This window comes from Copadichromis virginalis, linkage group LG3, assembly GCF_057382275.1.
Source record: "Copadichromis virginalis isolate Kocher_CV1m ecotype Utaka linkage group LG3, C_Virginalis_male_GT1.1, whole genome shotgun sequence".
Lineage (NCBI taxonomy): Eukaryota > Metazoa > Chordata > Actinopteri > Cichliformes > Cichlidae > Copadichromis > Copadichromis virginalis.
The window spans coordinates 29111183-29136464 of NC_140620.1; the positions used below are offsets into that span (position 1 = coordinate 29111183).

Here is a 25282-nt window from a genome sequence, read left to right on the forward strand (position 1 = left end):
ACTACCACAGCTAATAACACATAGCTACAAAGCCACCTAATTCAAATGTAAGTGTAGCAGTTTTGTGTAAGTCCACTTCTTTCACACATCAGCATTTCCGCAGAGCAAAATGTGCAGGAAAACAGAAACAGGAAGTTGGTCAATGACAACAAGAGCCCAGACTAAGAGTGAAAGAAACATGGCCAAAAAAAGGTCATTCTTTATAAGATGCAAAGTTTCCCATTTGTACTGTATGTTTTCTAAACTCTGTATTTGTCACACACTTATTGTCTTTTCTTTCTTTTTTTTTAACTGAAGTATATTAAGCAAACGTAACTAAAATGTCTAGTAGCTCACCCCCAGGAATGTGGATTTTATCTCCTTTTTGATTTTTTACAATCCACCCCTTCAAGGCTAAAACATCTGTAGATCAAGCCTAATGACTGACAGTGTGACAGTGGGAGTGAAAAAGAGGGTATTCTGGGTGATTAGAAAGTGAGCAAAAATTAAGCCACTGTAAAACTGTCACAAACAATTTCATCTTTTTTGAGTAAAACTGTAGTATGATCTACTATGGGCTAAGTCTGTTATTTGTGCCTGATGAACTCATGGAGTTTATGGGTGCAGCATGCTAACCCAGCATTGCTAATGTTAGCTGGTAGCTTGCTAATCCATCCTCCAATCCAAATAAGATTACTTCTGACTCCAAAAATAGGCCACCATCATGGCAGCATGTATGCTAATCTTGAAGTTTCAGAATATGGAGCTGCAGTGGTTACAGCAAAATGTGCACCCGCTGGTTTTGTCTGTGTCTTGTCTTTGAATTATACAAATACATGGCATCTCACTGAGACTTGGACTTGATAAAGTGAGTCGTTATTTTCTCCTGATTGTCAAAACACTGTTTTAGTTTTTGAACAATTTTGTGTTCTTTGGAAATGAATGAAAAATACACCAGGCCCTGGCCCTGCTAGTGATGTATAGTGTTTATTCCATTCTTACTACGATCACATAAATCAGCATTAACAGATTATATCCATCATCTGGACAGACAGGATCTGACAGAAGGCTTCACATCGCGATGATGAATACACTGGAAAATAACTGTGTGTTAGTCACAAGGAAAACACAAACTTCCCGCCACGTTTATCACTCCCTCAGAGGAGCAAATCTAACTAATGCATGTCGTTAGGGAAACTTAACATAGACATACAAAATTAAAGTCACCAGAGATTTTTGGCTTAAAAAAATATCACAGCACAAAACAAGTCAAACAGTTTTTCTCAGTAGATTTAAAGCAAAACTGAAATCTTACTTATATTACGGTGCAGCAAAAACTACCCTGGAGAAATAAGTGATGTTGTCACCTGTTTTGAATAGAAGTAGATGAAGAAGTTCCAGTGCTCTAGAGAAGCAGCTGTTATATTCTTTTTTGCTTATGTAGGATCTGAGTAAGACTGCATTTCCTCATTGCCCTGCCTTCTATTCAAAGTGTGGTGTTTTCCATTCAGTAAAAACGGGCTTTCCAAAAACTCTGACAAGTCGACCTGTGGTTTTGAAAGGGGCAGTTTTGTGTCGAATCATCACCATCCTTTGACAGATCATTCGCGCATATTAATATGACATTGTGTTGCTTAACATACATTTCTATTTTTAGATTTTTTTATCTTCAAATGCCTGCTGGTGATTTAAACTCTAAAATTCAAAGAATATTTGCCTTTTCTAAGGGTTTCTACGCTGCCACTGAAAGTCATCTTAGAGAACAGGGTCATGTCCTTTATTTCTGCAAATGTGACTTTGATTTCTGGGTATTTGAAGGTTTTAATAACCAAGGAAAATTTTTCATTTTATATAAAATAACTAAATAATAAAATATGGTAGTGTGGTGTGGTTTTGTAGTGTGGAGAGGAAATAAAAAAGGAACTGTTACTATAAACTACTGTACATTTTATATAATAACTTAGTTAAACTATCTGATATTCATGTTTTAATGACAACAGCTTTGTATGACTAACTGCAAGACCTGCCAATCAAGGCATTCACATCATCAACATACCTTTGTTAAAAAAAAAAAAAAAAAATCCAGAGTAATCTGTTGTGTATTTAAGTGAAGTGGCTTCTAGCTGTGCTGAAACTTAAATATGAGCCCTATACGATATTTACCAGTGGGATGTATATCAGCTGATATACTGGGCTGTAGATGGTTCCTGCATGCCCCAAGCTCATTTTAACAGATCTGCCAAACAGTCTGAGGATGTGAATACTTTCCTAAGTAGATACTTGATATTAACGTAATGATTCTAAGATTATAACAGTCCATCAGTCACTTTGTCCACCAATGGATTGCAGTTATATTTATTCTTTTCCTGGATAAGAAGCACGTTTTGAACTTTGTGTGTGTGTTTGTGCGTTTTTCATAATTTATTCTTCTCCGTAGACATCCTCCCGGCATGCCGTGCTTCTCGCGTGCTCCTCAGGGCCTTGGTCCTTTTGGGGTCCACCACTGCATAGTCCACACGTGTACGCTGGCCTCGTGCTTGATCCTCGCCGTCTCCAGCGTGCTCACTGCCCCCGGTTAAACCTTCTCCAGTGCAGCGTTTCTGGTTGCACAGAAACACAATGAGAAAGATTTATATGATTTTTGGGAGTTTGGGGTTTTTGGGGTTTTTTTTAGATTATTTACTCGGAAAAACGAAAGTAATCCATTGGTGCCCTCTGGTGGTCAGACAAAATGATCACAGTCAAAATGTATTATTTATATCTGATGACAAATTATTAATTAAATAATGCATATGCTATATAGTATAACAGTAAAAGAAATAAAAGCACATTTAATTGAATGTTATGACTCATGTGGAATGACAGAGTGAAACAGCGAGAGATGGTTTACCTGTCTGCTTGGTGTTGATTGTCCAGTGTGAAGGTCAAGGTCCAGGTACTCCACCTGCTTGTCATCTCTGGCTCGTCGTAACACAGGGCTGTTGACTCCGCCCTCTGAAGCTCGGTGCATCATAAGTCTCAGAGACTGTAAACCGTAACGTAGAGAGTTTAGTAAAGGAGTTATGAAATCTAGAAGAAAGAAAAAAATGTTAAGACATGATAGAGAGATGGAAGGTACTCACAATCAGGTATTAGAATATATTTCAAAGAAAGAAGGGAAACAATGCCCCAAATAACAAAACATGAGCCAAATGTTTTCAATATAATAAGAATAAAAGCTGAAGAAGAATAAATGGGGAAAAAGAAAGCAAGAATAGTTGGAACATTGTGAAAAAATGGAACAAAACAGGGGAGATGTGTGTGTTTTACCTGCTCGCCGGCACTGAAACTGAGGCTAGAGGTCATCATTGCAACATAGTTGTCATCTGGGTCATCGGAATCAGAGGACGGTGAAGAGCTGTGAGCAGAGCTCGGCGTGACCGTCCGACGACTGGAGGGTCTGTCAAACACATAAATATAAAATGAATCTTACATGATGATTTAAGATTAGGTAGTTTTTGCTTTTAAAGCAAAACTTCATCTCAATTTTGCTGACTTATAGATTGTTGGTCAGACAAATCAATCAATATTTATTCTATTGATGGCTGAGTAAAGAAAACTTTTACTCTGTAGTTTTTACTACAGAGTAACTACTTACTGTTAATTAGTATTTATATTTACTGATTCTACTCCATTCTTCTTTTATTAACTTAAATTACAACATCTTGCTGTTGTAAGATGATCTAAAAGTCCTTGTAGTAACCCTTAAGCACCACAGGGTGGCAGTAGATTGCTGCTCAGCTATTAACACATCCTTCCTCTCTCTTACTCTGAAAGCGTTCCAGGCAGTAAATTTGTGTTCTGTAGTTTTCTGTTGACCTTGCAGTAAACGTGATCATGTCACGCAAACAAACATACCCACGGGTGAAGGTCCGTGTTACAGGCGAGCGCACTGGAGGGGGGACTTCCTGCCAGTCGTGCTGCACTGAAGAGATGTCCAGAGGAGCTGGTTTTACTGGGTGACAAAAGATGGGGAGAAAAGGGCGGCTTTACTTATTACAGTTTGAAATAATGTAAGGCTTAGCTCAAATAGGGGCTGCTTGTTTTCAGGATATGAGAACAAGAAAACTGTATTTCCACTTGTCCTTCCTTTATATCTGTGATTAGAGCTGTTTAGTCAGCAGTAAAAAAAAAAAGAGCATTGCATTGTTTATTTTAAGCCTCGAGTTTGAAAAATTTCACAGTTTAACATAAAAAAGTAAGACCTGAGGTCTGATTTTTTAAATATATTCATTGTCTTCCTCAGTTGCTGAGTCATTTCAAACCCCCTTTTTTTTCAGTTCAGCTGTTGAATTTGGGTGATTTGAGTGAAAACGTGTACTTCATTGTTTTATTGCTGTATTGACCAACTGAAAGCAGGCTGACGCAGACCTGCAGGCTGAGGAAAAAAAACAAAGACAGATTACCATCTAATGTGTGACCCAGCCAGCAGTCACATATATGACAAATTTGACAGACATTTTGCTTTTATCTGGACAAACCACTCTTTGAAAACAACTAAAAACTGTAAACGGTGCCAAAGCATCCTTGTAATACTTTTAATGTTGGCTTTTAATGTTTATTATTGTAATTAAAAACAGAATAAAGTTTTTATAGGAAGTAAAATCAGGTGGGGGATTTTTCCTTGCGTGTCCAGAAACAGTTTCCTGACTGTGAAGACTTTAAAATTTAATGTGAACGTTTCTATAAGCAGCAGCTGGTTCGTGTCGCTGTGTGTGTGGCTGTCGTGCTCTTGTAGTGCAGGCTTGTTGAGCAAAGTGGGAGCAGGTGAATAATTAAAACAAAATGAAATGACAGATATTGAGGGGGTGGGGGGGAGAAAGAGTCACCACAGAGGAGAAACAGCCAAGTGTTTCAGGAACAGAAAGCTTAGGGTCAAATTTTGAAAACTGTTTCATTTTATAAGTGGGTGTATTGTCTTCAAACCACAATTTAAAAGAAAAAAATCAGTTGTCAGCACAAACAACAAAATGTGATTTTACAGAACAAGACAAGCTGAGTAAAAGCAAAAAGAGGAATCATGAAGTGGGAAGTAATTACAAGAAGCTCTGATGGAAAGCCCCTTTCACCAGTGTTTTTCATGGCTTCTAAGGTTCAGATATTTTATTGCATTTACTTGCTTCAGTAGATGCATCAGCTTCTGCTGGTGTGATTACACCTGTACACTTTGAATCATTTTTTAAAGCTTCTTTTACGTCTTCCACCTCTGCTGGACTGTTCGCTGATCATGCAAAATGTTTACTTTTTGATGCTTAGCAAATATTTTATATCTAGAATTTTAAATATTTGGCAAAATTTTGATTTTTCTATTTGTTTTCATTATTATTCAGCCATATCATTTTAATATTGTCTTAAATATCAAGAGAAAACTAAGTGTTGATGTAAATGTGTGTTGTAGTTTGTACCTCTTGTTTTATTTGTCAGCTCCTCAGGAGTTTGGCTCTCATTTCTGTCCACCGGCTGATTGGCACAAACCCCTGCAGAGACACGCAACACCGCAAAACAGATGGCATTTACCAAAGAGTGCTGCAACAGCAACTCAGCTAATGCTACATTAATGCTTACTATGAACAGACAGAATCTGGTTTTTAAACTCTAGTTCATTTCCTTAGAAATATGCTTGTGGTTATTTAGGTGAATTTTACAACTCACCAAAATGCTTGAAAATACAAAATATTTTAAAGGGAACATTATTTAATTCAAGGTAAGGAGTTTTTCTTTTTTTTTCTTTTTTTTCTTTTTTTTTACATCAAGGCTCTGTTACAGCTTCCAGCTCTCACAGTAGAATGATACTAAATTTAACACAAAACTTAATTTCCCACTAAGTTTCCGCTAACCTCTCCGTTGTGGTTTCAGGTTGCGGTGGATCGGAGGGGGCACGGCTTCTTGTTCGCCTCCAGCAGAAGTGTTCATGGTATTTCTCCTGAGCGGCGGAGTGAGAGGAGCAAGGGGAGTCAGGGCGGAGTTACGGAAACCCATGTGCGCAGGGGGAGGCACCTGCCTCCCGAGAGATGCCATGTCGGTCATGACAGTGGTGGGGTGTGTAGGAAATGAAGATGTCAGAGGGGTCATAGGGACGTAGTTGCCTTCTTGGAGCTGGGCAGAGGGGTCTGAGGGTGGAGGCACTCTGGAAGAAGAATAAAATTAATCAGAAATTAACGTTACTGAATTGTAAATTCCAATTTCAAATGTCCCAGATGTTCTTTTCATCACAGCATTGGCTGTCATTAGGTTTATCAAATCAATCAAATTTATTGTCACGTCACATTACTAGTACATTGGTACAGCACATGTGAGGGAAGTAGTTACTAATAGTTATAAGTAGTTCCTTACATGGGAGGTGATGTTAGCTTGTGTTTTAGTCCAAAGATTAAAGGTGCCTTTTGTAACAACTCTCTGAAAATTTTGATTGACATCAAGCCACCACCAGGGGTTAGTGTTTTATCAGCAGGTGTGTGTTTTTTTTTCAGTGTGTGTTTGCTTGGGAGGCTTTTATTTGTTAATAAAGACTGCTATTTAACAAAGCAGTCTTTATGACTTGCTTTGTTAAATAAAGGTTACATCAACTCCTTGCACCTTGAACTGTGTTCATCTTCATTTGATAGCTCTTCAACACAATACAAATATGTTTTTGAAATATTGTCATACCTGTATTTTTTTTCACATTAAGTTGTTTGTGTGTCTGTGCGTCTTTGATTGATAGTCTACTAAGGGCTCATGAACTATGTAAATGTGCCAGATTTGGCCAATTCATCCACTTGAGTAAGGGGCAGCCTATTAGAAGAAAGTGGAATTTCACGAAGTGGGATCTTAAAGAGAGAGGACCTAAAACAGCTTCATCGTGCAGATGACAATTTGAGAGGCTGATTTTAAGAAAGAAATCTTTATTTTACGTGTCGTAATTCTTACAGACCTGGGTGCAACCGGTGGCTCAGAGGTGGCAGCGCTCATGGGAACATAATTTTCATCCACATCATCATCTTCAGAACAGACACTACCCAGAGGGACCATGCCTTTGTTAAACTGAGAAAGAATGGATCAAGAATGCAGGTTGTTTTTCATTGTAAAATTATAAATCCATGATAAAACAGAAAGAGATAAAAGATAGAATAGTCGTTCAAAGTTAACATTTATTTTATTTTGGAGGTTTCAACTTACAAAATAGCTGTTAAAGCTCTCACTGAAATCAAACATGCTTGCTCTGTCAGACAAAGACCGAGGGATGTAAAAAGAGTCGCTACCTGAAACAGAAAGTATTGAGACAAAATCCATGAGTAGCTCAATCCTCTGTTCAATGATAACAGACAAACTTGTTTTGGCTTTCTATTTATTTGTTTCTTGCTGTTTTGTTTTTTTTTTTTGTTTTTTTTTGTTTTTTGTCTACAGATGTGAAAGTGAAAGTGATTTTCTTTCCAATGGCAAAGCTCTTCCAGTAAACTGCCAACTACTTGTATACCTTTGCAGATCGTAGACTTCTGCTGACACGCATTTACACAAACAGCATTTGTACAGTGGGTTTGACCAAATGTGAAACTGAATACGCATGGCGGGTAATCTAAGAAGGTGGGACAACCACATGCATGAAATAACAAGTCTGAGCTTGCATGAATCTATCTTAGATATACTTGAAAGCAGCTGTTTCTTTATGATGGAAACTTCATAGAACTGGAAAGAGAATGTGGATTAAAAAAAACAAAAGAAAATAAATCTCCTTGTGCTGTTGTTGGGCAAAGTTCACGTTTGATTAATGAATCAAATTATGGAGCAATCATGCACAAACAGTTTCAGCTGTAACAATATAATCCCTCAGAACTGCTAGCTCTGCACAACAAAGCTTCTTAGCTCTGCATAATCTCCCTCAGGTACGAGATTTAAAAATCAGATAGCAAACAGTGATTGCAGCCTCCTAAAAAGATTTAGCATTGAACTGAGTACAACATTAATGTGCATGAACTTGTCTCTGAATATTACTAAGTAGGCACATCTGGTACCAGAAGGTGTTCTCATGTGAACCAGTTTTCATTAGTTTGCACCTTTTGTGGGATTATTACTCTGAATCTGACACTTTGGTGATTAAATTAATGACAAATGTAAAATGGTAAAAATGTTAGTGGTTGGTGTTTTAGAAGAGTAGAAAAAAATGCTATCTCAATAAAATTCATGAAGAACAAGAACATTGTCTTCTGGTTTGAAAAATGAATCCAGTGACGTGCATTAAAGCTGCGTTATTTTTAATAACTAGCAGGGCAATTAGTGGTAAAACAGCCTGACTTGTTTGTTAAATTAAGGGAGGTCTATCTCTATCTCTCTGAATACAGCATTAAATTTATGTTCAACTGATGAAAAAAAAGCATGAGATCACAATCTTCCGTAGGGTTTCAGTCATATCTACATCTCACTCCTCATATCAGGTTTCGAAACACCAAAAGCCTTCAAAGTAAGAGCCAGCAAATCCAGAAGTGACATCACAGTAACTTTGTTTAGAGCAACAAATTTTAAAACTGTTTAGTTTTAAAAGTCAGCTACAATAAAACATAATGAAACCTGGATCATTACAAGTTTGCATAATGGCAATTAAAACAAAAAGATCTGAAGAACCAACTGAGAATTACCATCCAACGCTGTCAGTCTCCAGATTCATAAAGTCTCTTTTACATCACAAGTTTCCTGCAGCAGCAATAAAACCTTAATGAACCTGCTGTGTAAAACCTATCCTGCTTTAAATTGCAGCCTAAGTAACATACAGCTGATTAATATCCACTAAACATGGTACACACGGTAAAGCATTTTGGCAGCTAAATCAATGCCTTACACTGGCACTGATTTATCTTTAGTTCTACAGCTAGAACTTATAGATTGGCTTAGCACAAGGACTATAAAATGTCAAAAACAGCGAGCCTGGTTGAATCCAAATGCAGCATGGAACACACCAGCCAGAAGGTCGACTTGTTTTGACAACAACTACATTTTTAGAGCTATTGTTATAGCCCGAACATGTGGATACCAGATAAGAGATAACTAGATCAAGACTTCTGCTGGTCACTGTATAAGACTGAAGAAAAGAAATGTTCACATGAAAACTACCAGGTTCATTTTGTCTGTCTTTGGCTCTGTACAAAGATTAGGTACCCATGTGTAATCAATGCCAGCTCAAACTGACAGCTCAGTGGGACTCAGATTGCAGACAGACAGAAACATCTTCTCGTCTGTTATTTGCACATTATGTTTATTCATATTCAGGTGTTGTGTGTATTGACGTTAATCAAGAGGAAATAAAATGCATCAACTGGCATCTCAAAGGCTCCTTAAAGAACTCCCTAAATCTGATTTGTTGAATGTGTGAAAAATAAAAAATCTAATGAATGAAATGTTGGTTTTGGCATTGAAATCTGAAGGATTATTTGTTTGAATTATCAATGTCAGGACAGTATTGTCTCCTTACTTGTATGCATGCATCCTGGTGTAGTGACGGTGTTGCTCCTTGGCAGATGTCCTCCTCCATCCACACTCTCATCCCTCCTCTCTGGCTCTGAGGCAGTTCGGGGGAGTGTGGCAAGCTTTGAGCTTTCTCCTTGGGCTGCAATGCCAGGAGGTTTTGGTGGGCGCGGAGGAGGAGTAGGGGTGGAGGCATGAAGCTCTGCTTGGGTTAGGGAGTCCACACTAGGGGTAGAAGATGGGCGGCGAGGGGGCGGCGGTTGTGAAGTGCATACTGGACGTGGGATCTGGTAACCACTAGTGGTGGATGAGTGTGTGCTTGGATGCACATTGGAGTGCACATTATCACTGAGAGGTATTGCTACTGGACGAAGGTGAAAATCCAGGGAGTGCTTTCTGGGATGCGGAGAGGGGTGACAGCGGGGTCTGCCAGCTCGATTCTGGGAGTCAGGGGTTGTGCTGGCATCTAAAGACTGGCTGAGAGGGCTCGACATTGCAGTGACTGTCCAAGGGACCACTCTAAAGCCAGAAGAAGAGGAGGAAGAGGAGTAGGATGGATTTGGAAGGCTGCTGGGGAGGAGGGAAGGAGAGGAAGAAGAAGAAGAAGAGGAGGAGGTTGCAGAGGGAGGCGGGTAAAGGTTGTCATTGTAGTCAGTTTCAAGAGATGTGGATGACCCTAAAGGAGCCCTACAAAAAGAAAGAGAGAGATATCAACAAAAAGACTTGAATAAAAAGAGTTTGTTTTTTCTTTTTTTTTTTTCCTTATTAAGTTGTATAGTTTATCTGTTTATTTTGGTCAAAAACAAAGACGAATAAAATAGAAAGGTTTTCTTTGCATTACAATTATTGTTGATTTTTCCCATCATAGTCCACTCAAGGCTTTGGGTTCAAACCTCAACAACTAAACGTGTCTGGAAAGATCAAACATTTTCCAACTGAGGAGGAAAATAGGTTTTATTGTGCTGTTCTGAGGAACTCTCCCATGAAGTTTCATGAAGTCAACCTTTTCCGTGGGTGTGATCCAAGATAAATCTCAAATCCCCTTTCTTAGAGTCAACACGTCTGAACCTGTAACTCTGGTAGTTTCGCTGATTTATCTTCAGCTGGTTCTCTTTAGTCTGAACTGGAGTGGAACTGGAGTCAGAGTGGAAAAGTTTTTTTTGCATTTTTAGGATTTTGTTTTGAGCAATAATATGACTAAAACAAAAACTAACTAGATATATTAAACAAAGCTTGCAGATCTGACAGGCTGTCTTTTATAATTCTGTTTTCTATCATTGTGTTTTTATTAGTTTTGTTAGAGTTTAAGTATAGATTCTGGACTCATTTTGGCATTTTAACTCAGTTTTTACAGAAACTGCAAATCTTTCTATGAGGTCAAAATTTTAGCGAAATTCTAAAGGCTTCAGAAGACGTCTAAAGTTAATTCGCTGCTCTGTTACCTTAAATGATATTGCTAACAACAGGATTTATTAACACATTAGGAATTCTAAGTATACCTTCAAAGTTAAATAACTTAATTAATGCAAAAAGACTTCTGGGTGCATAGAAATCTATGGGAAAATGGCCATAAGATCCCTTAATCTATGACCTTCAGTAGTTTCCTGATGAGTTTAGTGTCTCGATCGTGAGTTTCAAGTGATACTGAATGGAAGATTAACTTGTAGATTATGGTCCTAATGCACTGAAGTAGAAAAGGATGATGAAGCTGGGATTTTTTTACTCAGTTATTGACAAGTCATTTCATGAGCAATGGCCCTCAATTGCACAATCATGTCCCCTCATACATTCGCGATGTCTAGTTAGAAAACCCTAACAATATTGTAATTGTATACATACAATATACTATATATACAATATCCATCAGGTTTGTTTCAAGTGTTCTGTATCTCGATTTTTCCATCCACTACATGTTGGAGATATTCCATCTATGACATGTTTGCTTATTTAATTAAAGTTAAATCTTCAGAAAAATATCTTTCTATGATATTTTAAAACTATCCTTAAAAGAGGATTAAATTGTTTACAGACAAATTCACCAGATAACCTTTACTAAGTAGTTGGAAATCATTTAGACTTAGGTGAAAAAAAAATCTGGCCGTAACCTATTGTAACTTAATCTATCTTAATTGAGATGTAGAGTTTAGCAGGCATGGATTAAGCCTGAACCTCCTAGAAAACATGTTTGGTCTAAGACTAAGCTGGGAAAATGAGCTTTAAGACATTAATGACTAGGCTTTTTTTGTCTTATTGTATCTTTGTGTTCATTTATTTACCTGATGTGACTCTGGCATTGTGATAACCACAGGTAATCCTCCTCTGAATTCCGGTCAGGCTCCATGTGCCGCACACTCACCGGGTCATATGGTGGTGGGACTAACCCTGTCATCGTAGAGATGGTGGTGGTGTGACTGACTGGGGTCATAGATGTTGCAGAGGTGGAGGAGGAGACAAGAGGTCTTTCTGGAACTGTACAATGAAAGAAAATAAATCAGCTAATTCAGGAATTAAAAACCTTATAGACAATCTGTTCAAAGGTCCCAAAGCTCAGCCAGTATTTGTCATGTCAGTTTATTAGGCACGCCACTTCAATACTTTTAATGCACATTTTACCAGCAGTTTGTTATTCTTCCTGTTGTGCTGAAGTGCATTTTATTGAAATGCTACCAATATATTTATCATTTATATGTTATATATTAACATACATTTGTTGATTATCTGAGCAAAACATTGGAAAACCTTAATAAACTGGAGTGTGGTGCAGTATTGATGATGCAAAAACTATATTGCATTACAATAGATGTTTAGTAAAGCGGTGACTTACTTCATGTGTGAATTTACAGAAGCTCTTTTACATGTTTTTTTCTATAACTTTAATCCTAAAGAGATCTATGTTAATTACAAAGAAACCATTGATTTTACAGTCAACATATGGAAAAAAATAACTGATTTGTTGCATTGTATCATATCAAATTTATATCAAAAAATCAAATTTATATTTGTTATATCAAATTTATTCAGAATATGAAACCTCTGATAAAACATCCATCTATTATAAACACAAATAAGACTGTTTAACTCAAAGGATCCATTTCACGTGTGAACACAAAGTTCAAATGTACAAGGGCAAGCTGCTATAACAATATCATAATATTTATATTGTTTAAATGTATTGCTGTACAGGTCTGAGTCAATGGCAGCCACAATCGTGAAGGCATACTTGTCTACTTTTCTTTATGCATGTTCTCTCCTCCTCCTACTTTTCACACTGACTCAACCACAGCCCACGCAGGCAAACATCCACTTCAAATGCAAAACAAGAAAGGTACACGGAGCATTTTTCACTTGTCTAATAATTGGATATTTAGCATACCATCATCAGTAGGGTTGAAGCCACAGAGCAGGCAGATGGATGTCACCCAGCGGTTCATGTCCTCTTCAGACTCAGCCACCAAGTACCAGATCCTCTCTTCTGTCCTGAGGTCAAAAACAAAGCTGCTCTCTAGCTCCTTTTTTGTGAAAGAAAGGCCAGCATCCACCTGACGGAGAGGCAGAAATGGAGCAGACTTGTTACTGTCAAACAGTCAAGCAACCCTTAGGATTTATTAAGTGTAAGTGTTTACATAGTTGAGTATCTATGTACATGATATACATACATTCAATTGGCATTTAACAAACAAAAAGAATTTGAAAGAAAAAAAATAAATTATGAGATGTGATCATAAAGTTCCCTGTGTCTCTCAAAAAGTGAAAAATCATACCTAATTTAAATTTGGTCAACCTTCCCCTATGGGCCGTCGAGTCCCAACACACATGCTATGTTTGGATTGCATCTTAGAAGACACTCAGGCATGCGGATTTGTAATTTCAAACTTTCCCAAAAACAAAATATCACAGTCCGTGTCAAAGTAATTCAACCATTATGCTAATGATCACTGGCCCAACAGCAATTTTTAATCAAAGTGTCCCCAATGTCCAGACCTGAATTGATTGCACCAGGTCAGGAACACAACAATGATCTATTTTCTGACAATCCCAAGGTTGTGCGCCAAGAATTCGTCCCCTGTGGACAGACTATCAAAGTTCGACTTTACTGCAATGTTCCGATGTGTCAAAGGAAGATCATTCAACAGAAACCACCTTAAATAAATCACATTTTATGCTGCACACAAGACATGTGTGGCCATGCCAACACAATCTTTTTAGTATTATTACCAAACCAATGTTAGTGTTGTGACTTTCACAGTGTGTGATTCGGTGTAATCTAATAATTAGTAGTTCTGTGCTACAAGTCTTGCACTGCTCAAAGAAAGAAACTTGAAAAGAAGATCAGTCAAAGTTGAAATAAGAGAAACTTTCTCTTTTCTCATAAAGAAAATTCAGGAACTGATTTTATTACCAAAATCTGTGTTGCCACACTCTCTCTTTATTTTGCAAATAAGATCATATTTACAAAAAAAAAATGTTTAAAGACATAAATCCAACATTAGGTGAGATAGTAATATATCTGTCATCTCACCTGTTCGCACAGATTCAGATTGATGTTCCTGATTGGCCGACGGGAATGCGGGTTCTTGTAGTATTGCAGAACGTCCGGCTCTCCACTCAGTCGACCGCTTCGCAGCACAAACCAGCGCCTCTTCCAGGCCTAGACAGAGTAAAAGATTTATTACTAAAAAAGGTTTTTATGTGTAAAAATAATCTCAGGACAAGATGCAAGCACTCAACCCCTGTGTGCCAACTGCTGAGATCTTTTTGAGACTTTTACTTTGGACTTTGAACTTCAGTCTTCTTCCTGAGTGAGTTATTGATTATATGAAGTTTTTTTTTTCTGTCCTTCTTCCGTTACACAAACTCATTAAACGCAATACTGTTGTCTTCCTCCATGTCCTAAGTTTTACACTTCAGTGAATTTGAATGCTAACTAAACATCACACACACGCCTACGTCCACTGAACTGCTAAATGTTTGACACTTGTCTCCGGTCGTTTGGTATCAGGTGTTGGGCATTACAGGTAGGGTCTATCTCCAACAAATGATCCACAGGAAGGCATCTCATACTTCAGACATGACTCACAACCAGTGCGTTTGTGCCATTAGTGTGTAGGCAGAGTGTGAAAGAGAAGTCATGATATTTTTTTAAAGGTGTGAAGCAGAGCATAAATAAGGATTTAAATTTCATAACAGTACAGGGACACGTGAATGCACAGTTTCACATTCAGGGCTCAGGTTTTCAGTTTAAAGAAACCTGAGATTTTTCTTACGAAGGTTGAACAAATGCCATTTAAAACACAGGAACAAGTTTTATGCTTCTGTTTAAAAGGCTGAATACAGTATGTGTGTGTGTATGTTTTTGTGTTGGCCTGACAAGCTAAATCCATTCTTTCTGATCCTCATGAACTATTTCTCAACAAAATAAAATGGACTCCTCGGGCCTGAGCCTCAGCGGGAGTTTATGTGTTTGTGTGCTTGTTTGATCAAAGCGCACAGTAATGAATGGCAAAACACATTTCAACCTTTTTTTCTTCAAACCCAGACAGGAAAAGGAAATAGCTGAACAGGAAATGCCGGTGGGAGATGGCAGTATGAGCATGTGTTTATTGACTGTCTCCCTCGAGCTGTTTGATGATCTGCTGGGTGCTGGGGAGATAAAAGCAGCAACATGGCAGAACTAGTATGAAAATACTTTTTGATTCTTTCTAATTAAAGTAACAGGAACAAGCTGCAGCGGACTGGATCACTCACCAGCATGGCCTGCAAAATCCTTTTTAAGTGCCTGGTAACACAGGCTATTACTAGAATAAGTCATGATGGAGCAACCAGATTAAGAAACACACTAGTTTTAAAGGGATAAAAAGGTAATCAAATTTTAATGTTGTTATTATGCAATAAGTACTTCTTTTACAACCTGACATGCAAACTTCAACAAGTTCAACATTGTACGAAAGCGTTTGTTTGTCAAACTAAATTGGTGTTCAGTTTGGACTTGATTTTATGTACTGACTCATTGGGTTTATTTATGTTTTTAATTTAAAAGAATTAATATATTTAATAATATAATTATAATAAAATACAGTGATTTACGACCCTTAATAAACACTTGATCATTAGTTTCATGTGATTCTGAAAAAATAAAAAAAACGATTTTAGGCTTGTAAATTATGATCATTGGCCTTCAATTTTGTCAGGTGGTCCTGAGCACTTTTGAAGTCTTGTTAGAAAACCCATTTATTTTTGATGTACAGTCTATGGTTTTGTTATACAAGTTCATAACTTATTTTGCCTACCAAGTTATTGCATTTCTTTAGACTTTTTTATTTAAAACTTTGATTTAAAACTTTAATTAGAAGAAAAAACTCACTTCATTATTGTCTTCATATTCATGATTTTTTTTTCAGTGGCCAAAAAGTGTGTTTGGTGTTTTGTTTTATTTTAAAGATGTGACTCTCAATAATCAGATACCAAAGTATCAAAAATACTATTCTTATTCCAGTTTGTGAAATACTGTTTTCTTTTTTTAATTTTGCTTTGGATTTTTTCACTTGACATCACAGAAATGAATAAAAGTTTTCCTTTGGTATTATTGCCTTGACTCACTGACAATTTGATGTCCTGTAGTAATGGTTCTTTTTTGAAGGTTGGAAAAGTGAGCAGGTTGTTTGTCAACATGCATTTCTACTTATTGCGCTAGTATATCCTTGTACTTGTATGCCTACAAACACCCTCTTTTTTCTTGCATCCATTGGGTCAGCTGAACTTTGATTTACCCCACATCATGCCTGCCATGCAGTGACAGGTCTAGGGCATCATTCATTTTGCTTTCCTCTGTTCCACAGTACAAGAGATAAGACTGTCTCCATGTCTTTGTAAGGTTTTACAAATATGAGATTTTTTTCTTCTTAATAAAAGGAAATCTATTGTGCTCATTTCTAAGTTATTATTTTTTATTCTTGTACTCTAGAGTAGGTTTGCATGGTTCCAAGCTCAAAACAATTCTTATTTATCCCTTCCTCTTTAAGCCAACTTTCTTCAGATTGGCTGCTGATCAGAAGAAGAAAAAAAAGCTTGAATGGCGGTGGGTGGGGCTTTTTGCTCACAGTCCCAGCTGTGTGGCTAACATGACCATATTAGGTATGCATGCTACTATGCTAAGGCTACTATACTAAGGCCAACGGTAGGAAAGTAACATGTCTAAGACCAACATTTAGAGCATTCTGAAACATCTGTTCTTCACTCACATAGATTACTTTCCACATTTGCTGATTTCACAATTTGGACAGTCCATTCATCGTCCTCTTAGTTGCTGATCTGATGAAAAAGATCAAATTTTAAGCACAATGGCAACCAATTATACATTTCCTCACATATTTTATTTATTTGGAACTGTACTTCTACTTTGCTATCATCACCAAGACAGTGGTCAGAATAGACACACTAACAAACAATTACTGATATTCTTTGTTCCAGTTTATACTTTTGCTCCTATATTTAAGATCCCAAGTGTAACCTCTATGGACAACATATATTCTGAAACATTAATAGCATTACCTTTGATCTGTGTTTGTTGCCTATGTCCACTGTGCACTGTGCATTTCCTCTCTATCACCTACAGCTCCCATGCAGCGGCCTTATATCCACCTAAAGTAATAAAGATAACCTCTTTTCCTTTAACAGCTTCTTTCCTCCTCTCCTTTCATTTGGTTTCTTTCTTTGACCTTTGACCTCAGCAGGAAAAGGGCACAATGGATCTAAAATAACACTTCCTCCATCCTGTCTCCAAGCCAAAATTAACACCAGACCTGAATAACAATATTCCTGCTGTTCAGTTCCTCATCTTCTCATCTGTAATCCCTAATCTTCTCATTCCTTTTAGTGCTGAGCTCTCATAACTGCAAACATGTGACTTTAAAACACTTTCTGTTTGTTTGCAGTCACTTGCAGACAGTTTCATTTATGAAAAACTAAAAAAAAAAACCTGACTAAATTATTCTAAAATGCTTTATTTCAACGTAAACAAAATTTAGATGAATAATATTTTGAACATGGCTGTAAATGAATATGCTAAGAAGCTAGGCTCCTCAGTTTCCTTCATAGATTTTAGAGGTTTTAAATGGAAACACATTGGCGTCCTTTTTTAAAATCTATCTAGCTTGGTGTCATTTGCCAAATTTTGGAGATGTCTGCTTTCTTTTAAATATAATAGAACTAAATTACATGTAAAACATCAGCAGCAGCACTTCTTACCACAAATCAGACCCAGTTCCTCAAAAATATATTTTAAAAAACTTCTAGAGAACAGTTTCATGAAGGAACTGTTTTCTTTCTCCTGAACTGCACCTTTTAACTGTATGACTGTACAGAAGGAAGTGTACATCTACAACCCACTAATAGAGGTCCTGGCTTATGATTCGTGTAACAGGATGTAAACACTGGTGGCCCCGCTTCCACGCACTGTCCCTTTCTATGATGCAATGTTAGTCAGCTTCAAGTTTTTTTTGACTGGCATATTTGACAAATTGTTTCTGAAAGTATTTGAATTTGATGTTTGGGGGGTAAACAGTTCATTTCAAGATACGATGAAATAAGATTATTTTGTGCTATGGAAGTGAAACAGTAGGTACCAGGATGGATCGATGACTTTGACCAATAGCAACTTCATTCTATTAGTTGTTCAGAATTTCCTCAGATGGTCTTTGAAGTGTCACGCTGGGAAGAAGTTAAGCTTAGATTGCAAAGGAAAACATTACAAGAGATAATTGGTGGTAATTTTCCTGTTTACGTTTGCTTTCTAATCCAGATAAATATGCCTTAACTGTATTTCAGTGTGGTCCTTTTCTTCAGTCACTGGCTTCGTTTTTTAGTGGTGCTTGTCACCCATGTCCAGTGTTGGGCAAGTTACTTTGAAAAAGTAATTAATTCTTAAAAAGAGTAACTGAGTTAGTAACTAAGTTACAAGATTCTAAAAGTAATTAATTACTTGAAAAGTAACTGTTACGTTACTTTAAAAAAAATGTTTAGCCCTCTGGGGTCCAGGGTACAATTGGCCATTTTTAACTACTTTTGATTTTCCCTCCACATTTCACCCTTAAAAACTATTTACTTTGCCTTGTTTGGTATCATCCTTTTCAGCACAACCTCACATGTCTGAATTTACAGTTAAGTTTTCATTTTGACGTACTGTATTAACACAACTGATCTAAAATCAGACAAAAAACATAAAATCTGAGCAGAAAAAGTTATATTTTTTTAGTGTAACAACCACAAACATGTTTAATGAATCATATTTCATAACTTTAAATGCAAATATAAATTGTCAATTTTAAAATCATATGCACAAGTTTTGCAAACAACAAAGTTATTTGCAGTCATTTACCTTTTACCTTGATTTTCTAAATAACCATTTCAAACTATTTACAGAACAACAGGCTGTTCTTCATTCAATAAGATGCCACACAAATTATTTGTGCCACTCCAAAACAATAATCTCTGTCCACAGCAGCAGGTGTATCACTCCTGTTTCTACCTGGAGACAGCAGTCGCCTCATTGTTCTGACACACAAACAAAACTATCCACAGCACTACACACTAACTACACAAGACAACACACTAACTACACAAGACAACACACTAACTACACAAGACAACACATTAACTACACAAGACAACACATTAACTACACACTGCAAACACACTAAACATCACAAATCTCTCAACATCTCAAGACTCGCTCTCTCTCTTTTTCTGCCGTCTTTCTCTCTCTCTCTCTCTCTCTCTCTCTCTCTCGCTCTCTCTCTCGCTCTCTCACCGTCTCTCCTAAAACTTCCCCCTCTTCCTAAACAACCAAATGTCATGTTGCTATAGAACTCATGCGGTTGTTTTGTCCACTAGCTACACTTCTTATGCCAAAAAGAAATCGTCAACCTGAAAGTGATTGCCGTCCGCGGGAGCATGTGCAGCTGCTTAAAGCTGTAGCGTCCAGATTACTTTCAGCTACTTCCATGCAACTGATATAAGATGCGGTAAGCTGAACACAGCTTCAACCGTCTGTTTGTTGACAAATAGTAACGAGACCATACCGCATTTTCGTGTTAGTAACGGCAACGGCGTTGTAACGATAGAAATAGTAATTAGTTAGATTACTCGTTACTGAAAAAAGTGACTCCGTAACGCTGTTACTTGTAAGGCCGTTATTCCCATCACTGCCCATGTCATTCCCAGATCTCAATATTACTAGCAGAACCAACAAGGAGAAAAGAAAGAAATTAGAATTGCCCCAGAGAGCATGTCCTCAGCTAAGGTCAACGCCCCATCTCACAGCTGTAAACACAGTGATTCAGATCTGCTTCCAAATAAAACATTTCCTCCTTTGCCCATTTAAAGCCTAAAGTTTCATACACTGAACAAATGTTAGGTATAGGACCCAAATTAGAGTGAAACAGAATTAGCTTTTTTATGTGGCTTTGCTGTATTTCATTTAAGTCATAGGTTAAGAGTTTTTCAACTTGGAAAACTGAAATCATGAATAACTCTAGGGCTCTCGAGGTGAAATGTAACATTTCAGGTGCACCATGGCTGACTGACCTTGTAGCATCCAGCTGTGCATTAATCGGATGCAACCGTATAATGGAGTGGAATAAATGTCAAATATAAGAGCCATTCACACCAGCAATTTAGATAGATCATTGTATCCCATTATCCTACCGAGTGCCATAAATGCTACATACTTTACAGGCTGTGGCTAAGTAACGTTCAACTCTGTGGGTGCTGCTGAGTGGTGTTTGAGCATCTGTGGTGCTGGGACGCATGAAATCAGAGCTCTTCATTCAAACCTTTTCAAGGCAAGGTGTTGAACTTGTCTGTAGAGCACCATTGCTCTGATGGAGAGCAGGACTTTTGGAGGTATCCACACTGTGATACATATCCAAGAGAGGGCCTCTGCAGACCCAACTCTTTCTTCAACTGTGTTTGACCTTCTGTGTGTGTGTGTATGTGTAAAACATGTGTTATTGTACTCAAGGTTTCAAAATTTACGTCATCATTATCCCTGGTTTGCTTCCAGAGTGTGTGTTCGTTTGTGTGTGTGTGTGTGTAGCTGTGTGTGTGTTCGTGTGTTTTCAAATCTTCTAAATCTTCAGGAAGGCCCTCATCGTCCAACCAGGCATAGCTGAGTGTAATTGGTTTATTACATAACGCACACACAGCTTTCAACAGAGCAGGGAGTGTGTGACGAAGTATACTCCATGAACTTTACCCACTATACATGAACACACACACACAAACTGTCTGCTTCTTCCATTATAGGGGACTGTGTGTGTTTGTGTGCTTAAGTGTGAGTGTGTTGATATTAGAGGCACAGCTGGCCATGCAGCGCTTCTTTGCACACATTTCATTGTATATACCATCATGACTGAATATATACACAGACTCAACAATGGTCTGTCTGTTTGGAGCAACTTTCTTTTTCTTGCCGTCTCGCCTCTCTGCGTCTTCGTCTCTTGTCTTCTTTTCCCTTTTCCTCCAGCTCTTCTTCTTTGATTCCAATGGATTTGCACGGTCTCCTTCATTTTAAACAAGCAGTAAGAAAGTGCAACTCCAGCACTCGACTTTCTTTGAAATCTGATTGTTCCCTCCTAAAAAATGTTCCCTGCTGCGATGGGTCTATCGACGTCAGCTAAGAAGAATATTGAAGTCTGCCTAATTAGTGCTGGCACAGTTTCTCTGTGCTTTTCCCCGGCCTTTTAGTGATGCTCTGCTTCAGCTATTTCTTCAGAGGGCCCGTGTTCTCACGTAAAAAGTTACTGGTTCAAATCTGGAAATTGTTCAGCTTTCCCTGAGCATATTCTGGTATTGAAGGCAGCTTCACTTCCTATCACTTTTTCTTCTGACCTATTTTATTATCCTTCACTTTCCGCTGCACACACACAAAGACAGAGGGGGGGGCAGGAGGAAAGGAAAACATGTGATAATAGGAGAGGAAGAGAGAGCACGAGAATGAAAGAGAAACACAGAGAAAGGCACACCAAACATTTTTTTAGAAATGGAAAGAATAAAACATCAAGGGAAAATATGGAACGGAGAGATGAGATTAGCTCAACTCACTGGTAAGGCATGCCAAATATGTGGTGCATGCATGTGATCCTAACTGCCTAAGCTGCTTCTTTACTGGAATAAAGCAGCCTGTGGTGCAACTGGACACACCAACTTGCATGAATTCATGAATCCATCCTTCCACTTATTCTACATAGTGAAGGAGAATACAGGAAAAAACAAAACTGGTCCAAGTCTCTGGTATTCATTACAGGCACAGTGCCACGTTGTCAGGTTTGGGATTTGAAAAATGCTAAATAACATTTTTGTGGCTTACATATAATTAGAAACAGTTGTTTCTTTTGACAGCAGCTAGAACTGTACACTTCGTTCATTTTGCATGTTTATCAGATTACAAGTTACATTGCAGCAATTTTGTAGCTCATCTTTAAGTTAGTTATGTTTCCAATGACAAGTTGTATAACAGTCAGTTTGTAGGGCTAATATATCAGCTAAGGATCAGCCTTGTTGACTGAGTTTTATCCGTTTTAAATAAACTTTATTAATACCAGTGGCTGGTATTTATCTGTGTCACATCTTTGTTTTTGTTTTTTCAAAGATAATGGGATTAATGATGAACATTGTTGGGTTTATTCATGTAACAATGTATGCATTTTACATAAATTTATAGAGAAAGGACTCAAAAATAAATTGTCTTACAATATAATACAAATACAAAACAGCTACAGATTTCACTTTAAGGATATTGACTGCTGTGCTAGCTGTAATTAAAAGTCTGCATATTTACTGAAATAAACAAACAGCTAGCTTGCACGCTAATATGCTAACTGTAGTAAAAATATTGTAGCTGTGCTAAAAATATAGCATACAATCAAGCTGTTTTTCTTTTTCTCTAGATTTAGCTTGTGTATTAGCTGTATTCTGAATGGGGTCAAATAAATAATGTCTGAATTCTCATTTTTTAGAAATAAAAATTCATCCATTCGTTTATTTTCTTAACTGCAAATCCAGTTCACGGTCATGGTGGTGATGGAGCCTATCTCAGCTGTCTTAATGTGAAGGATGGTGTAAACCATAGACAGTTTTGTAGAATTACAAATAATATTCTCTGTATTTTATAATGTGGTACTACAAAGTCAAGTAGCATTACAGTGTTGCTTCCTGTCTAGTTGACAGCTGTGTTAGGATGGATGTTTTTTATTGTTTTATAATCAAGAGTGTGTAACTGTAGGAAATGACTCACTGTGTAAACACTGATGAAACTGAGACAAATCTTTAAACTTAATTAAATGCTACAGAGACAAACCTCCATGAACAGTTGGTAATACTTCTGCAGTTGTACTCCTGATTAAAAATCTTTGTACAGCTTTAGGATACTTCATATATCCACGCTGGACATCACAAAGATGAGTCATATATATATACAGAACATATGCACAGTTTTTTGTATGTTTAATTTTTTCAAGTGTTTCAAATTCAAATAAAATACTCACATAGCGCCTCAGTTTTTTCTCTGGGGGTGACTTTCTCAGCCACCCTTCACACACCACGTCCCCTGCTCCGCTCATCCCGATGCCAACAAATATGGCTCCAGCAGCGCTTCTTTAATTATCAATTAACCAATCAGATGGACCTCAGTTGATCAGGATGCCAGTAATGTGTCAAAGCAGGCAACCATTCAGTTGATCACCATGAATTTCCAACAGTCAAGTACATTTAACCAATCGAATGTCACATAGGTTCATTAGTCCTTTCAGTAAGTCTTCTTTTTTGTTAACAATGATCAAATCCAACCAGATTTGAGATCAGCTGCTTTGGCTTTAAATCGGTAAACAAGGCATCCAAGCTTCACACCAGTCTGAGATCCAGTCAGTTGATCTGTACATGTGCAGGTCAGGCTTCCACTTTGTCAATCAGACTTTTAATAAGTTAAGGTTTCCAGTCTGTTTTTAAGTAAAATCCTGCTGTAATAAATCAGTTGAGCAGTTTCTATCCACACATGGAAGAGCTTCTGTTCACCCGTCGACGCCTGAGTCACACCTCCTTTTGAGAAAGCTTCAACTTCCCAGCAGTCAGTCTTCCCTCCCTCCTCCCTCCTTTCTCTCACTCTCTCGCTTTTTGTGGTTGTGCGATAACTGAACACAATGCCTCAGCTCGGACATTCCTGCTCTCCTCTCCACCCTCTTTTCCCTCCTCCTCCTCATCACTCCTCCCATTCTCCTCCTGCTCTGTGTAACAGGAAACTCCCCCTGTGGATATGGATGCAGTTTTTTTTGGAAAATGTGCGAGGGAAAAGGAAGATGTCTACTTTAATATAAAGTGAACATGGCATGAACATAAGTTGAATAAACTGATGGATAAATTAGATTTCTAAATATAATAAGCATGAGTATGGGTCTACTATGACAGACGAGACCTTTGATATCAACAAAAGAAAACGTGTTCAACAAAACAAGAAAAAAACATTTTTTCCTCCAACAGCATGTATTTGTTTCTTTTAAATTTCTACTTAAAAAAGATGCACACATTCAGTAACAGCTCAACAGCCATTATGAACAACCTTGGGGTCTATTGATGATTATATATTAATCCATGTACCTTGGTATCTCCAGGTATCTTGTGTGAAAGAGCACTCAAAGTTGTTTAAGGTTTATGCTCAACCCTAAGTTGATCAGTTTCCAGAATTCCAAGTACACTTGAAATTAAAGACTTCTTTAAAATATATTATATTGGTAAAAGAGAGGCTACAGCACCCTCCAGTGCTGAAAGACTCAAACCGTCTAAATACTAGATGAAGTCCACTTTCTTCAATTTCTTCTCTTGTGAAATTGTCAAAAGTAAGATTGTGTCATCAATAATAAATTAATACTAATGACTATGTTAATTTCAATTCTCCACTTCAAGCCTTAAACATAAAACTCAGATTGAACCCCTAAATAACTTAAACTTAATGAACTTCTTCTATAGTTCAGTTTACATGGCTTGAATATTTCCTGAATTATACCTTAATTTTTTTTTATTCTTAAGTAATTATTTTTTTATAATTGAACTTTTTTCATATCAAAACGTACACATAAATTGATTTATTGTCAATATTATCTTTATATGTTGCTCATTTATTTATTCCTTTCTTATATTGCAGTTGAAGTACATGTATTATTTTTGTTAATAGTAATTTGACTGACATAAAAAAAACAAAAAAAAAACAGAAGCTTTATATTTAAAAAAAAAATGGCACAGATAATTTTCCAAAAGTTGATTCTGTTCATCTGGACGTAGCGTTTTCAGTGGGAGAAACATTTCGTCACTCATCCAAGTGACTTCTTCAGTCTCAGCTAACTACAGGTCTTTTAAACGGTGTATTTGCATAATGACTGATAATAATGAAATGAAATAATAATGAAAACACTATGCTCAGATAATTGTTTTGGGCTGGAGATTTTGTGATTTTGTTTTGTTTATACCAATCTGTGTCTACACATGCATTTGAGAACTTATTTATCTTACACTTGATATGTCTGAGTCAGTTTTTTCTTGGGAAATGACAGAGCGATGAGGAACCTTCTTACAGTAAAATGATGTTTTAATTTAATGGGGAAAAATATCCTACCCTGCTCACATAATTTCCTTGGGGATTAATAAAGTAAAAAATCTTGCAAAACAAATATGAATCATACTAGATATCATTATGTATTACAGTGGGTGAGAGGTAGAACTCCCTACATGAGGTCACGGTGGGAATTACTACATGTTTGATGTGGCAGACTTTTGCCTCAAATGT

The 25282-nt window shown here is 37.3% G+C and overlaps 1 protein-coding gene across 1 annotated transcript; it reads right to left on the bottom strand.

Moving 5' to 3' along the window:
* Window positions 1-950: 950 nt before the first annotated feature.
* Window positions 951-23601, bottom strand: LOC146713993 (GRB2-associated-binding protein 1-like). The gene is made up of 13 exons (XM_085450527.1): window positions 22995-23601; window positions 13973-14101; window positions 12827-12992; window positions 11730-11922; window positions 9461-10140; window positions 7177-7259; window positions 6932-7041; window positions 5856-6145; window positions 5424-5495; window positions 3877-3973; window positions 3289-3418; window positions 2870-3004; window positions 951-2579 (listed from the first exon to the last, which is right to left on the bottom strand). Exons 1-13 carry the CDS (start codon window positions 23067-23069, stop codon window positions 2394-2396), a joined length of 2346 nt encoding a protein of 781 aa, XP_085306653.1. The 5' UTR covers window positions 23070-23601; the 3' UTR covers window positions 951-2393.
* Window positions 23602-25282: the final 1681 nt, after the last annotated feature.